Source organism: Onychomys torridus, chromosome 6, assembly GCF_903995425.1.
Source record: "Onychomys torridus chromosome 6, mOncTor1.1, whole genome shotgun sequence".
In the NCBI taxonomy this organism is placed as follows: Eukaryota; Metazoa; Chordata; class Mammalia; order Rodentia; family Cricetidae; genus Onychomys; species Onychomys torridus.
In genome coordinates this window covers 108127174-108144682 of record NC_050448.1, presented here as the reverse complement: position 1 = coordinate 108144682, position 17509 = coordinate 108127174, and the positions used below count along the sequence as shown (strand labels likewise).

The following is a 17509-nucleotide window of genomic DNA, read 5'->3' as shown; positions in this document are numbered from 1 at the left end:
CTTCCTGAGTGAGCGCTCAGGTTACAGGCTTGAGCTGCTGGTTCCTTTGTACTTCTTTGTAACCTCATAAACATGTCCTTAGCTTCTCTGGACCTGATCCTCTAAGGATTGTATGTTGACTCTCCAATGTCTTCTTTCCCTTTGCTCACCGAATCTACTTGTGCTTAAATAGCCCTCATCTGGTTCAGCTACCCATGCTTGTATTCCTATGACATTGTGGGTATGACTCACATCACGGTGTGATGCAATTATCTATTTAAAAAGTCCATTCTAACTATATGATTGGGAAAAAGGGGGCTCTGACTTAACTTTGTGTCCCTGTTGCCCAGCAAATGTCTTTACACAGGATCAACTGGTTTAGATCTAGGGCTAAAATAGCAAATGGCACCAACTGCTAATGTAACTCTAACATTAATCCAAGCAGTGGTGATATTCCTCAGCAGTAGTTACCATACACCCCACATTAAGGATGATCCATTCAGACATGGATGGAAAGTTTAATTTAAATGGACTGAATACAAACTTACATAAGATGAGCAAATCTTGAAGAATATCCTTATCTCATATGTTCCTCTGACCACAGCTATCTCCACAGTACTTTGAAAATATTTTCAGAAATGAATTCTTTAGGACTAGTGAAAAGAATAATATTAGCATTCACTGAGTATGGTGTAATAATGAAAACAGTTGGGTTGGTTTTAGAATAAGGATAAGTGTTCAGTTGCATTTCCTGTTTCTTCCTTTTCCTCCCCCTTTTCTTCCATCTTTCCCTCTCTCCCTCCTTCCCCCTTTCCTAAGAGCTTTAGAAATAAAGCTGTAAACTCAGCCTTTACTTGAAGCAAATGAGATTAACTTCCTTCGAAGTATTTCTGTTTACAGATAACATCAGTTGGGCCCACATTTGCATCACTAAGGCCACCTTTAATATGAAGGTCAGGAAATTTGAAACTCTAAATATTTATAGCTACCAAATCAACAGCTGGCCTGGGCATTACCTTTGAAGCCATTAACATTACTCATAAAGCTTATGCCACTCCACAGGAAACATTTTCTATTGCCTTTGTCCAAAATTCCCATGGCTATACCAAACAAAGCTTTACCTAGAAACATTATTTCAGCAAACAACACTGCTGTTTGCCTCTCTGGAGCTTCTGGCAGTGACGTCAAGGCTTTCGTGGGCATTTCTAAGTGTTTGGGATTGTGCCTTACCTCCCAGTGTGTGCAGTCTGGCTATAGCCTTCAGCTTCCTTCCCACTCCCTAGTGCTTCCTTTGCCAGCCTCAGACACAGAGGGAGCTGATGCTGGTTTGCTGATGCACTTCTCTTTACGTGTAGCCAAAACACAGACAACAGCAAAGTGACTGCAGCATGCATGGAATCGCAGACGGTAGTACGCAGCCACCTGGAAGGCACACAGTTCATTTGCTTAAGAGTGCCTCGACTGCTACTCACAACTCCAGGGAGGCTACCTAAAAAACAGGACCCTAAGAAAGACACAGGGATCGCCCAATGACAGAGAAATGGACGAGATCTACATGAACAACCTGGAGGACAGTTGGAGTAATGAAGGGCAAGGTTCGAGGGAAAGAGAGCTTAGGGGAGCAGGAGATCCCAGCTGGATCAAGAACAGAAAGGGAGAACGAGGAATAACAGACCATGATAAATGAAGACCACATGAGAACAGGAAGAAGCAAAGTGCTAGAGAGGTCCCCAGAAATCCACAATGATACCTCCACTGTAGACTACTGGTAATGGTCGAGAGAAAGCCTGAACCGACCTAGTCTGGTGATCAGATGGCCAAACACCCTAACTGTCGTGCTGGAACTCTCATCCAATAACTGATAGAAGTGGATGCAGAGATCCTCAGCCAGGCCCCTGGTGGAGCTCCAGGAGTCTAATTGTCAAGAAAGAGGAGGGACTGTAAGAGTGTGAATTGTTGAGACCAAGATTGGAAAAGCACAGGGACAAATAGCCAAACGAATGGAAGCACATGAATTATGAACCAAAAGCTGTGGAGCCCCCAGCTGGATCAGGCCCTCTGAATAAGTGAGCCAATTGAATAGCTTGAACTGTTTGGAAGGCATCCAGGCTGTGGGACCCGGACCTGTCCTTAGTGCATGAGCTGGCTGTTTGGAACCTTGGGCTTACACAGGGACACTTTGCTCAGCCTGGAAGGAGGGGACTGGACCTGCCTATACTAAATCCACCAGGCTGAATTGAATCCCCAGGGGAGTCTTGGCCCTGGAGGAGATGGGAATGGGGGGGAGGGACTGGGAGGGGGGCAGGAGAGGGGAGGACAGGGGAACCCATGGCTGATATGTAAAATTAAAACACAAATATAATAAAATGTAAAAGAAAAAAAAAAACCTAAAAAAAAAGAGTGCCTCCACCCCTTCACAACCAAGTGTCTCAATTATTTTACACAGGGAAGAAGATGAGATTAAAATGTAATTTTAGAAATTTATTATCTCTAAAACACAAATGAGGAAAGATGTTTACCCATATGGAGACATAGACTTTTGTTAGATACTCGCTCATTTAATGGGCTTATAAAACAAAGCAGGTGTGGTGCCACGTACTTTTCCTCCCAGCACTCAGGAGGCAGGCAGATCTCTGTGAGTCAAGGCTAGCCTGGTCTGCACAGTGAGTTCTAGGATAGTCAAGTGAGAGTCTGTTTTTAAAAAAAATGAAATAAAACAATAAACTAAGTTATGTTTGAAATTGTGAGCTTTCAAATTGTACTGTAAATCACATAGGATTTTTCATACTGCTTTTTAAATTCTGGGAAAGCATGGTCTGAGTTTCATTTAAAAAATGAGACTGAAAATATGCACATGAAAATATGCAGATTTTGGCATATAAGCATACATCAGTGGGCTGTCCCTAATTTATTGCTTTTATACCTACACACTATAACTGTGAAAATTTAAAGTTATAAAATTCTTCATTTATATTTCATACACTTTTTTTTAAAGAGAAAAATTCTGTTTAAGAAGGGATTGCTCTGTTAATAAAAAGTATGGGGCTGGAGAGATGCCTCAAAAGTTAAGATCTTGAGTACTCTTCCAGTAGACCCAGGTTCTGTTCCCTGAACCTACATGGCAGCTCACAAAGTGTGTGTAACTGCAGTTCCACTTACATATATTTGGGCAAAATGCTCATACACACATAATGAAAATAAATATTAAAAATAAAAGTATGAGGGTTATATACATAGACCAGTGGTAGAGCGCATCATAGGATAGTCACTGTCTTGGCTTTTGTCCCCAGCATTTATTTTTTATAAGAAGGTAAGATAGCCATTTATCTAAACACTGGGGAATAATCAATATATGTATCATGAGACTCTGACAAGATGAAAACACATGGAAAAAGGTGAATGGTTCCTATTCATAATGGCTCACATCCTAATGCCAAATAAAACCACAGAGTAAGTTATATTTAATAGTAAAATCTTTCTAAAAATCATGTTGTATTCCATTTAAGCACATGTTCTAAGCCAATGCTTTTGCCATTTTAGTAAATATGAGTTCAATGTTGAGATCTGGCCCCTTTGGTTCTGAGGTAGGCAAAATAAAATATATATGCTTTGTCTTTGCTCAAATTCTAACCTAAACACTCATATACACAAAAGAAAAACAAATAAATATTAAAAGAAAAAGTGTGGGGGCTACATATGTTGATCAGTGGTAGACGGCTTCTTAAGACAGTCAGTCTTAAGCTTTGCTTTTTTAAAGAAGAACTCATATGATATCTAGAACCACAATGTATGTATATCAGAGAAACACACACATGCATATGCGTGCACGTACATATTCTAATGTTTGAAAACATCTTTATAACTTTGGTCTATTAATGTGCAAGGCCTTTGCATGCAGTTTCAGAGTTGGTCAGATATTCCAGTCCACAGGCCTCTGAGAAATGTTCACTGCTCTCACCACACACCCTGTATAAGGAGAAGAAGAAACAGGAGCAGGGCAAACCCACCCTTCCAAACCACTAGGCAAGGATACTCTTCACTGTTTCTGATGTCGACCACCAGGAGTTTTGGCTTACTAGACTTTGTTTTCTTGGTGGGGGTCTTGAAGTGGCCTGTCACTGTGAGCTCACACAAATCAATCAAGTCCTCTGCTGAAATCCGGGGTGATACTTCTGATTTTAGGTCATTTAAAGTGATGGATTCTCTTGACTGAAAAAAAAAAAGTACAAGGAACAAAAATATTGACAATTTTATAGAGACAAACTATAGGCATTTTATACCATCAGTATAGCCCAAGGAGAAGAGGACTTGAACTGATTTTGGCTATCTATAGGCTTCCTACTAAAAAGACATCAGACTGTAAAACTAGGACACTGGCCTCACCTTTATCCCCATTATATGGTACATGGCTAATTGATACCAAGGATATTAGCAGCCATTCTCTGTGTTATTTAGTAGAGAGAAGGATTATTCCCTCCCTGGCCCCACAATAAGTAGAACAATAAATCCAACCCAACAAAAAATTAATAGAGTATCAGTATTGCTTTTGAAAACTTATGTGATATAACTTGAGAATTTATGAGCTTTCTAGGGTTGGGAATGTACCCCAGTGGAAAAGTGTTTGCTCTGCATGGATGAGGCCCTAGATTCCATTCCCAGTAAAACAATAAACAAACAAACAACAACAACAAAACAAATAGCTTTCAGAATTTCCTTGGTTAACAGTATAGAGATCCAAAGAGAAATTATTTATATGCTTAATCATTATCAAAATTGGGCATAATTATTATCTCATTTTCTCATTTTCATTCTTTGATTCTACTTGGAATCTGCAATTTAGTATTTCTAGGAAAAGAAATACACCACATAAATCATTCACTAGACAAATTTCTTTAAAAAAAATGTGTTCAAGTGGAGTTTGATGTCAGCTTTCATCTTGGGAGTTCCTCTGACTGGGTCCCCGATTCTGTAGGGGTAAATGCTTATTTACTTCCTTCATTAACTTTTAAACATAAACGAAAACTGCTAAGCTTTTGGGGTTTATAACTTTTAATAAAAATAGGCATAAAGAATGTCAATTTAAAAAAAAAATCTTAAAAGAAGCCGGGCAGTGGTGGTGCACACCTTTAATCCCAGCACTCGTGGGGCAGAGGCAGGCAGATTTCTATGAGTTCGAGGCCAGCCTGGTCTACAAAGCGAGTTCCAGGAAAGGTGCAAAACTACAAGAATCCCTGTCTCGAAAAACCAAAAAAAAAACAACAAAACAAAACAAAGTCAATTTTTTAATATTAATTATTAAAGCTACTTCAACATTTTGAAATTATCAGCAGCTACACACCAGAGTCTCCCTATCCTTTTTTGCTAGACTGCAATGTTTGCAGGTGTCTCTTAAAGTCTCCGTATGAAGCTGTGTACATCTTTGGAGATGAACTAAAGAGCTCGGACTGGCCTAACTCTGCCTTCAGACATTTAGTGATGAACGGGACATTTTGGATGGAAGGACGTTCACTTGGTCTGAGTGAAAGGTGTTCTGGGCTGGGGAAGAGTGTTCTATAGGAGTGTTCTGTCCAGCACGGTCCTAACCGAATGTGAGGGAGGTCATTAGGAGAGAGCGCTGCTGCACAGTCTTAAGAGCAGGAGAGGAGTCACCGACAAATCATGACTTCCCAGCCTTCTCTGGATGTACAAAAGAATTTTAGTATGATACACAACTGTCTCTGCAGACTAATTTTAGGAGTTAAATAAACTAAGCTCTTAGGCTAAATTACACTTCTCTAAGAAGAGAACAATAATGTTATTATAAAGTACACCTTCCAGTAGATATTAGTTCCTAAGCAATTTTAGTGTATATCATAACCTTTATACTAAGAGGAATAACAAAGCTCCCTGCACCACCTCCATCCTGCTGCACTAATAGCACATACATCACTGTTTTCCTAGTGTGACTGGGGTTTCCAGCTCACAGGCCTTTGCTATAGCCAGTGGTCAGGAATACTGAACAACTACAGAATGGCTCTGCATGCCGACTAATTCATCATTTCAGCCCAAGAACCTATAGATAAAAACTCATATCAAGCTCAAGTTTTATCCCAGGAAATTTTTTTTTCTGTTTAACAGTACATGAGACTTAAGAACACAGAATTATTTGTTATTTGGTACTTTTAGATTTGAATTCTTAACAATCAAAATTTTTCTTTATCTCTTTGCTAAATCTGTGTGTATATGCATTCCGGTGCATGAATGTATGGGTGTAAATGTGTATGTGGGTTCATATTTGTGTGCAGGTGTGCGTGCACATGAGGGTACATGTGTGTGAGTGTGGCATCCAGAGGCCAAGCTGGGGTGTCACTCCTTCGGAGCCATTCACTTTGTTTTCTGAAACAGTTGCACTGTTCTGGAGGTAGCTGAGTATGTGAGGCTGGCCGGCTATGGATTCTAGGGAACCCATCGGTTTCCGCCAGCTCAGGGCTGGGATGACGAGGGTGCACCACCATGCCTAGCTCTTTAATGTGACTCCAGAGGACTGGGTTTAGGTCCTCACACTTGCACAACAGCCACTTTATGGACCAGGTAACTTCTCAGCCCTTTTCTTCATTTTGTAATACGCTATTGCTATGTTGCTTCAATTGACCTTGAACTTGTGATCCTCCTGTTTCAGCCTTTTAGGTGCTGAGATCAGATGCATGTCACCATATGCAGGAGATAGCAAGCCTAGACAGTGAAAATTCAACATGTACATCTATCTGAGAATTTAACAAACAATAATGATTTGTTTACCCAGAGTCAGAATTTATTTGGCAGATTACTAGTGAAAATCCTGTAGTAGTCCAGACCTTTGAAATGGCTCCCTGAATGGATTTATAGTAATTCCCACCAAGTACCAAACATCTAAATGAGGTAACATGCCATGCACTTTGCTGTTTGTAAGCACAGCATTCTGACACTTGGGGAGAGGCCTGGGCTTCTACTGCATTAGTTCTACCTTTAGGAGCTCTGCTGCTGAATGCTTTTACATGTGTGTGTGCAACACGGTTAAAGAAAAAGACGCCATGGACTTGACAGAGAGCAAAGTGAGTACATGGGAAGAGCTGGAGGGAGGGCAGGAGAGGGAGAAGGATGTAACTACATTATAATTTCAAAAATAAAAATTAGTTAATAAAAGAAATCTTTCTAAAAAACTTTCTACCTCCACCCCATTTCAAGGCTTTGTATGAATCAAACAGGAATTTTAGAGAGGGTCTTATTTGTAATAGTGATGCCTCAAGTTCAATTCACAAGTGTCTGGGGCTCAAATCCCTGCTGTGACTCACTGACACAGAGTTCTCAGAACAGAGTAGGAGCTCTCTCAGATGAGACTTCACACTTGGTATTTTGTATCTCATCAACTACCAGAAAGTTGAGACAGAGTAGCTACCAAGGAAAACTGGGTGAATTAATGAAAAAGTAAAGGAAGACATCTGAGATGAAACATAAGAAAACAGGTCAGGGGAAAATATGATGAACACATTTTGGTCCTAAAGTTTTAAACATGAGGCTTGGGAAAGGATAGTTACAGACAGCAAATAAGAAAAAGGTAAATTCAGATTTAGACATGTGAAACTGAGCTTCACAGCGTATACCACACTGAAAATACTAAGACTATAGCTAGAGATGGAAACAGAAATTTGTGAGAAGTCACAGCTGGAGAGTCGTATTAGGTATCAACACTGAACTATAGCTAAATTCATAAGAGAAGATGAACTAATTAAAAACAAACAAAAATATTGATTTTGGCAGTCATAGCTCTATATTGTTGAGACAACCTTAAATGTCCTAGTATTAGAAAAAACAGAGTTGTTTTTAGAAAAAATTCAATCAATTCTTATTTTTCCTCTATGTATTACTAAGTAGCCTCCGAAATGCTCAGTATTTCAAGTGCATGTATAAAGGACATTATTTCAAGTGCATGTATGAAGGACATATATTTCAAGTGCATATATAAAGGACATATTTCAAGTGCATGTATGAAGGTCAGCCTTTTGCAAAAGCTACAGACATAAACTATTATGTTCAAACTTTCAGAGAAAAGCCACTTAAAAAATATCACTCTAAAAAGCCCCATCATCTACAAAGATATTTTTTCTTTACATTTAAATCAATGTATGGCTCCAGTAGCACTTTTAAGTTTATCTTTCTTATTTTTAGAGGAACAGAGGCTACTGTTTCTAAGATTCAGAAACAGCATCTGCAACAGAGTTTGAAATAGCTGTTCTGCTCTGGAGGCTGCAGAATGTGTTTGTCACACTGGAGAGGGTTTGTTCCCCTAAATAGAAGAGAGATAATATACGTGAGTATGAGATACGGAGAGGAGAGACAGAATTCTTTTCAGTGATTGAAGATTTCATGCTAAAAATTTCACAGATGTGCTCTATAAAAACTGAGTGTGAGCTAAATTTCTTCAAAGACAGTAATTTTCCCTTTGACTTACAGTATCAGCTTGGGGATATTTCATCCTTTGGGCCTCAGTTTTATCATGAATAATAGAAGAAAAAAAGACTAAATGACACATTATTTATTTTAGCTCTAGTGTTCTGTGACTTTATTTCTGATAAGCAGGAATACACTCCCAAATTCATACTTCCTTCCGTGAACAAAAGTGAGAAACTTGTTTAGTAGTCTATGTTATTTGATGTTTTGCTTAAAAAGACTTGGGGTGATCAGGCAGGCCTCCTCATAAGCAGGACACACACAAACAGAGCAGTGAAAACTTAGTATCTAAAACCAAGGTTCTGGGTGACACCCCACCGGGCTAAAGTTATTTTCAGTGAGGATGGAAGAGATGGAGGTTTTAGTAAATGAGCAACGTTAGTGTCAGTGATTTCTGAGGCAAAGACAAGGGCAAGGTGGACATTGTGGGTGGGGTGGGGTGCTACCTTTACTTGCTTACTTGAGTAGGAGTTTCTGGAAATGATTTTTCAAAGAAACCCAGAACCGGATCCATTTCCTAAGTGGAGATGAAAAGGATGAAAAGGTTGGCGTGACCCCACTCAAGCGTTGGGGGGCGGAGCTTCTGACTCCTCCCAGGTGCTGCTCCTGCGGCTCTGCCCAGCAGGGACGCAGCCGGTTTGCTAGGCAGCCTGAATAGGTCTCCAGAGCCAAGAGCTGGAAGGTGACTCTGGGGCCAAGAAACTGAATCAAACCTATAACTTCATCTCAAACGCTAGGCCCTCAAGGTGTGGTCATTCCTGAAGTTAAGCTCTGACCAACCTCATTAGTCGTCTTTCTCACTCTTTTCTTACAAGTTGAAGTGCTTAGAAGAACAACACATTTGTTAGGCTGTTCCCTGCTACTCAGAATAATTTTCATCACTTTGCTCACTATGTAACCAAAGACCATCAAATACATGGTCAAAACAGTCTCTGATCAGAAGCCTTGGTATATGCATGAGGAGAAAGTCTGTAGTTCTGCCTATTCATTCTTCTGACCACACCAGGAACAAGGCGTGAGTGAGGTCAATCACAGGCTTGCATTATTCTTATGATTCATTTCTGATGAAACATTGGCTGGCTAGTTTTTTGTCATCTTGTAAGAGGGAACTTCAGTTGAGAATGCCTCTGTCATATTGGTCTCTAGGCAAGTCTCTGGGCAATCTCTTGATTAAAGATAGATGTGCAAGGGCTCATTCCATTGTGGGAGTGTTATCCCTGGGTTGGTGGTCCTTGGTTGTATAAGAAAGCAAACTGAGTAAGCCCTGGGGAGCAAGCCAGTGAGCAGCATTCCTTCACAGCCTCTGCTTTAGTTCCTACCTCCAGCTCTTGTGCTGACTTTCCTTGATGAAGAACTATAGGCTGAAACAAACCCTGTTTTCCTCACCGTCACTTTTCGTAATTGTGTTTATTACGGCAATGGAAAGTGAAACAGGACGCAATGTCAGTCAGCCAACCATTTATAGCTGCATACAACCAGGACATCAGAAGTGGGAAGGAACTCAAGGTTTCAGCAGAGAACCCAACAAAGGAAGGATCCTCAGCTGTTTTTAACAACTAATTGCTTATTTGAATGCACTATAAAAAAGCCAGACAGTTCTCACAAGGACACTGGGTACAGAAGCATCCTAGTCTACCATGTATTTAACTGTATTCCTAACTTCCTTCATATACATAAAGGCATTTTGATTTCAATGATCTCAGCAAGGCTATACATATCACATCCAACCCTAAAACCAGAGAACATGCTGCTGTACCTTGAGTTTGTAACATAACAATGCATATTATGGAATATGAGCTGACATATCTGAAGGCTTCCTTTCAATAAAGCTAAATTGGCCCTTGAGTTTCATATTTTCTCATTTAAGATAAAAGAATCTAAAAGGTAAACTAATTTTATGATTAATTTAATCTCTGAGTCACAAATCGAGAATAAACAAATATAGTATTTTTCAAAGAAAAACTAGACAAAGTGTAGCCAGGATGGTAAAACAGAGGGCTTGGTGTGGAACAAAGGGAAATCTGTACTTTGAGGAGAGGGAGGGAGAACTGGAAACGAGATAGGAAGCGGCGCAGCTCTACACCACACTGAGTCAGAAACAACGCAAACCATTAACCCACTACCTCCCTGGTGGGGACCTTCCTGCTAAGGGAAGGTACGCAGGACATTACAGCCCTTATACTCAGACCCATGGCCCAGCACAGAAGTCTACAGTTTTTAGAGGCTTTAAGTCCAGTCTGGGGAGCTGGCTAGTTTGAGTAGCTTTTCTGTTCCAAAGAAGGAATCTTCTACAATAGTACTGTTTCATGTCACCTTGCCTGACCTTACCAGCAGCTTTGGGCCAGAGGATGTCTTGTTGGACCCTCTCAGCATCTTGCAGTTTCAGCCCAAGAGGATGCTCTACTACATGCCCAAGTCTAATATGAGCTGGACTGTAGATTAATTTCTAAATGGTCTTATTAGATTAAAAAACAAAACAAAACAAAACACGGAGCCAGATGTAGGGGTGAAGACTTGAGAGATCAAGGAAATAGGGAAAGCCACTGCTAACCTTACCTCACCAACTCTGCAGCTTCCAAATGCGAGTTACTTCCTGTCTACCCATGCCTATATGCTTTGCTGTTCTGCCATCTGATTTGCTCTCTCTGTCCAGCTACATCACTTCCTCTTCCTGCCCAGCTCTGTCACTTCCTGTCTGTATGTACAGACCTCCAGATCTCCATGGTTAACTAGTGTTGGAATTTAAGGCATGTGCCACCACACCTGGCTCTGTTTCCAGTGTGGCCTTGAACTCACAGAGATCCAGACAGATTCCTGCCTGCCAAGTGATGGGATCAAAGGCATGTGCTACTGTTGCCTGACCTCTTTTTTTACTTATAATGGCTATTCCTATTCCTCTGATGTCCAGGCAAACTTTATTTATTAAAGCACAAATAAAATATCATTACATTCCCCCTTTTTTGTCTAATAAAAAATAAAAAAGTTATAGCTAATATAAGAAAAATTATATATAATACATACAAGCCATAAATACATCAATAATGTCTAGTCCATTTGCATTTGACAAATTCAGAGAAAATTCCATTATCTATCCTATTTTGGTGAGTCCAAAATGTACCTAATTCACTTTCTACCCTATCTTGTATTACCAACACTGGACCTGCAGGTATTAGGGAAGATCTTTTCCATACCTCAAGCTCGGAGCTCCAAATACCAAGTCCCAGATTCACCTACAACTGTCATTTCAGAGCAGGGAAAAGCACAGCTGCATTCTGCAACTATAGTAATTTGGCTACCAGAGGCCCAATCAACCCTTGGTACCCTCAGAACCCATTGAGTGGGGAATGTGGAAAGTTTCTGTCCTACTCTACAGCCTGAAGGTTAAAGCTAGTATAGAAAGACTTGCTTGTCCCCAAAGTGGGGAGATGACAGACATGTGCCACCAAGCCAAGTGACCACCATCATGAGTGAAAGAGCTGTGGTTTCTGAAGAGACAAATGAGACATCTAAACATCCTGCTAGATTAACAGGAAAGAGAGGGAAGATTCAAGGTCATAGGTGAAAACAAGGGTTTTCACAGCACAGGAATGCAAGGAACCATGAGAAATCACTATTAGAAATTATTAGCAAAACTGTGGAATGCCTAGAAGAAATGGATCAATTTCTGAATACCTGCTATCAAAAGTGAATTGAAATGAAGTAGAGACCTACATATACAAATAATGAACTGTAACACTGAAACAATAATTAAAAACTTCCATCTGAAAAAAGCCCCAAGATCATGATAGCTTTGTTGCTGAATTATACAAAATATTTAAATGACTTATTCCAAATCCTCTTAAACTTCTCTAATTGAAATGGGAGGGACACTGCCAAACTCTTCTTCTGGAGCCAGCATTACCTGAGTGTCAGCACCATACAAAGGTCCCACAAAAATAGAAAACTAAAACCATATACCCCTAATGACTATAAATGCAAGTGTTCTCCACAAAATAGTAGCACACCAGATTGAGCAGCATCTTATGAAGATCAAACAGCAGGCCCAAGTGTGATTCATCACAGGAATGGAGTAAAGGTTCTAATTACACAATTCAACTAATGATACAACATCCCTCAGAATGGAAGATCACCTCAGCAGATAGAGAAAAGGCACTTGATAAGACTGAGCATTCCTTGATAATAAAAATGGTCAGTGAGGCATGGTGGTGCACACCTTGAATCCCAGAATCCTAGCCCTCAAGAGGCAGGGGTAGGCAGATCTCTGAGTTTGACATTGGCCTGATCGACAAGGTGAGTTTCAGGACAACCAGGGCTACATATGGAGGCCCTGTCTCTAAAACAAAACAAAACAAAGCAAAACAAAGCAAAGCAAAGCATAACACTGCCAAGAAATTAGTAATAAAAAGAATGTACTTCAAAACATTAAAGGTTAAAGATGAAAAAACCCACAGCTATTCCTGTAAGGTCCTAAAAGACAGATATTCACTTTCATTTTTCTTAAGATAGAACTGTCTTTAAAAGCTCAATTATCAAAAGAAAGAAATATAGGTCATCTAAATTGTAAAGCATAACGTTAATTGATGCATGTTTGAAGATGACAAAATGCTATAAATAAAAATCAAAATCCTTCGTCAGAAAGTTACTTGAATTGATGAATTAAGTTAGTGAAGTTGGTGGGCTGGAGAGATGGCTTAGAGGTTAAGAGCACTGTCTGTTCTTTCAGGAGTCCTGAGTTCAATTCCCAGCACCCACATGGTGGCTCACAACCATCTAGAATGAGATCTAATGCCCTCTTCTGGCATGCATACAGAATGCTGCATATATAATAAAATAAAATCTTTTAAAAAAAGTTAGTGAAGTTGCACAGAAAAATTGTTTTTCAAAAACAGTACTTTTAAAATACATGAACAGTGCAGTTTTTGAAAAAGGTATCAGGAATACAATCCTATTTATGACAGTTACAAATTAAAGAAAATATTTTCAAATAAGCAAGAAACTGAAGCTATAAAATGAAAATTAGAAATCACCAATGATAGCCATTGAAAAGGATAAAAAGAGAAAGTCATTCAGTGTTCCTGTTGTACCATGTTTATAGATTAGAAAAATTACTGTTGCTCAGCTGACCATACTACTCTATTGTTCAATGCAATTCTCATCAAAATACTGATGATTTTTTCCACAGAAATATGAAACAGCCCTAATATTTACATGGAAACAGAAAGGACCAAGACAAGCTATAAAAATCTAGGAGGTGGGAAAAGGAAGCATCACAATATTTGACTTCAAAATTACAAAACTATTGCAACCAAGCAGTATGATACTATTATGCTGTATACACATATAAAAGGACAAAATGGAAAAATTCAAAATTAACTCACAATTATATAGCCAAATAATTTTTAACAAAGACATCAAGAATATCCAGTATAGTAAAGATAGTCTATACAATAAATGCCCAGTCTCACAATGTCCAGAGAAAAGCAAATCAAAAACTGAGAAAGTGGTGGAACATATCTATATTCTCAGCACTGGTGAGGTGGAGGCAGGCAGGGGCGAGTTCAAAAGTACTTTGGGTTATACAGTGAGACTCTATCTCAAAAACAGCAATGACACAAACCACTAATATATGTCACCTGATCCCAATTAGAAAGGTTGTTACCAAAAGGGCAAAAACAGCAAGTGACAATACAGATATGGAGAAAGGGTGGTGGGAATGTAAATTAGTATGGGTGTTATGGAATACCATATAGTATTCCTCAGAAAACTGGAAGTAGATGTACTATAATAATACAGTGATTTTACCACTGGGAATATATTCAAAATCTTTGTGCCAAAAAGATACATGCATTCCTATGTTCACTGTAGTGCTATTCACAATAGCTGATGTATGGAATCTATCTAAATGTTCTGAGTATATCAGTCAGTGAAGAAAGTGTGTATATAAACACCACAAAGCATGACTGAGCCATGGAGAATGAAATCATCATTTGGGTAACATGGGTAGAACTGGCTTTACTATGCTAAGTGAAGAAAGTCAGACAGAGTCAGACATCACATGTTCTCATTTCTGTAAACTGGTAAGTCAGTGTCACAGAGAAATGGAATGGGGCTCTGGTCACTAGACACTTGGAAGGGCATTAGAGAACGTGAATCAAAAGAAGTTCTGTAAAGAGATACTAAACCACAGCTGGGGAGGAAGAATTAGTTCTGGGTTCTCTATTACACAGAAGGGTAAGTGTAGGTTCAAACAATCAATGATATATTTCAAAATGACCAAAAGAGTATGAAATTCCAACATATGAAGATGATTAGTGCTTGAAGGGATGGAAATTCTTATTATCCTGATTGCATTACTATACATCATATACATCTATTTAATTACTAAAATGTACTGCACAAACACACTATAACCACTGCCTCAGTAAAGAGAAAACTCAATAAACTATTTCATATGTAAAAGTCTATCAAACAGAACAGAAAGTCTAACTAATTAAAATTGTCAGCTATAATGTAATGAGTGATTAAATCAGTACCTAGTTTAGATAGTCAATGTTAAAGCTGTTAATCTAAAGATCTTCATAGTCCCTTTTGTTTTAATACAGCTGAAAATGTAATAACACACAACCCAAGTCAAGAAAATATTTGCTAAATGTACAGGTAATCATTTTTTGTAATGAAGTAAATCTTTATTTACTATATTGTCTATAAAATGTAAACATACTTTTTTTGAGAATTGTGCTGAAGAAACTAAACGTGTACATGTAGATGCAAAGTTAAAATCTGAAATTCTGTGTGAACATCTCAAGACACAGGCATAGGCAGCCTGGTGAGATGATTAGTGGATACAGATGGTCGTTGCCAAGCCTGGCTACCCATGATACCTGGGACCCGTAACCAAGTCCTTCAAGTTGTCCTCTATCTCAACATGTGCATTGTGGCATGTGTGTGTTCACATATGTACTCTCACACAGACACAAAACAAATACACGCAATGGAAAAGTTTTCAAACCCTAAAATGCTGCAATTAACTTAAAAAGAATGCTAAGAACCAAAAAGACATGCTTTATCTTCCCATCAGTAAATTTCAGTTGAGGTATCACATATGGAACATAACTGTGATTTTAGGAAATTCCTGGTATGGGAAAGGGAACTAGAAAAGATGATGTAATTGAAAAATAACACAAATATGTGTATGAATCTAGTCTGCCATAAAGGGATATTTAGAACCAACAACAATAATTTAGCTTGTCCAGGAAAATAAACCTCTTCATAGTAAACTATCCACTTGATAAATAAGGAAGTTGAATAGTTAAGAATGTTTGCTCTACTTGGTTGTCCCTTGCTAAGTGCTTATTTTGTTTGATTCCTGTAGGAATTCTGAATCATAACTCATCAGTCACTCAGGCACACACACCACACACAGACAGACACACAAACACACACATACATACCACACAGACACACACTCACACAGCACAGCCAGGTGAACTTTATTAATTTGGGCTGGAAAGAAAGAGAAAGCCCTGTCAGCAGGAATTCTCTCACAGGTGTGAGAGCTACAGATAAAGCTCTGGTTTCACTTCTCATTATGGTCTCTTAGTCTGTGTTCGTATGTGGACAAAACAGGCTAAAAAATTATCATGTTTAAAATTTTACACATAGATTTAAATGTGACTTGTGAACTCATGTCACAGAAGTTGTTTATTTGCTTTGCATATCTTATAGGAAGTGCTGAGAGGGCCTGAATAAATAGGACACTTATGGCCTGAAATTTGAAAACCATTGAACTTCCTGGATCCTGTGTATAACTGTGTCTCTTGTTGCCACACTGTCTGTAGGATTGTGCCAGGACCCATTTCTCTTTAAATGTCACAGAATGCCAGTGATTCATGAAATGACATCCCTGAACTTTGAGGTTGTGTAAGGACCACTTCTGTACAAGCCCCCAGATATTCATTAGCTAGTGGAGTCAGGCTGCTGTGCCCATCACTCTCCATGAAGAAAATGTATTCTGTAGACTCGATGCTGGAAAAACATTGCTAGAGGATCTGTGTCAAATCGATACTGAATTAAATCAGGCTGCACAGGAAAACTGTCAGCACTGCAGCCTTCCTAGCAACTTCATGTGGATATGCTAATTAGGCTCTGCTGCCTGTGGAGAAAAGTACCACTGACTCCCATCAGCTCAGCTGCCAGTCTGGACCAACCCTACTTGGGATATTCTACCCTATATCATGTCAACTGTTACTTTCAGCAAAAAGAATTCATATTTTCCTTTGTTTTCGATCAAATACTCTATCCTAACTCTGCTTCTATCAGCCCCTACCAACCTTCATCAACACAATTTATTCTATAATTCTCCTGACCATGGGCATATTTTCTATGCTCTTTCTTTCACTTGCTGCATTTACAGGACACAGCTCCATTCAGCATATACTGGAAAGCAGAGGGTGGTGTTTACAATGTGATGACTCAGAATGACATCACTCAAGGGTTTCTGAGAGAGGAAACACTTGGTATGCCATTACAAATTCTGATTTCTCCAAGATAATTTCACAAAAAGATAAAAGTAAATGTTTAAAAAGATAGTGACAAAATACCGAGTATGATTTCTAAGTTTTAGATGGATGCAGGAAAACCATTAGCTCTGTCATAATGAGAAGTCTCTGAAGGGTCACTGGGAAAAGCAATGATGAACAAACACCACTAATTTACAGTTCCTTGACCTGGAAAGAGAGGCTCAGTCTTCAGTCATTTGGTTACAATATTTACTTAAGTTGTCTCATTTCACAAAGGATTTGCGATAACTTTTAGTTCAACTTACAATCTAATACATGTTTTTATTTTTACCCCTTCCTGATACATTATTTCCATCTGCCAAAATAGTTTTCTGGTGCACTGAATTAAGTGATATCCCAAATCTGGAACTGATACTGGAGAAAGGAAGTTTATATAAAATGATAAAAATCTTGCTAACTCTCGACTTGAGGAGCTTGGTTTTAAATAACAACTGGGTTGAGAAAATGAAGAACACAGCTGTAAAGGCGGCATGGCAGGTACTGCA

The 17509-nt window shown here is 39.0% G+C and overlaps 1 protein-coding gene across 3 annotated transcripts in view; it reads right to left on the bottom strand.

Moving 5' to 3' along the window:
- Positions 1 to 17509, bottom strand: part of Tbck (TBC1 domain containing kinase) — a 150146-nt gene that overhangs the window by 26864 nt on the left and 105773 nt on the right. For all 3 annotated transcript variants that reach the window (XM_036191440.1, XM_036191439.1, XM_036191441.1), the window contains exon 24: positions 4013 to 4188. In XM_036191440.1, coding sequence (XP_036047333.1) covers positions 4013 to 4188 — 176 coding nt within the window. The remainder of the gene's footprint in view (positions 1 to 4012; positions 4189 to 17509) is intronic.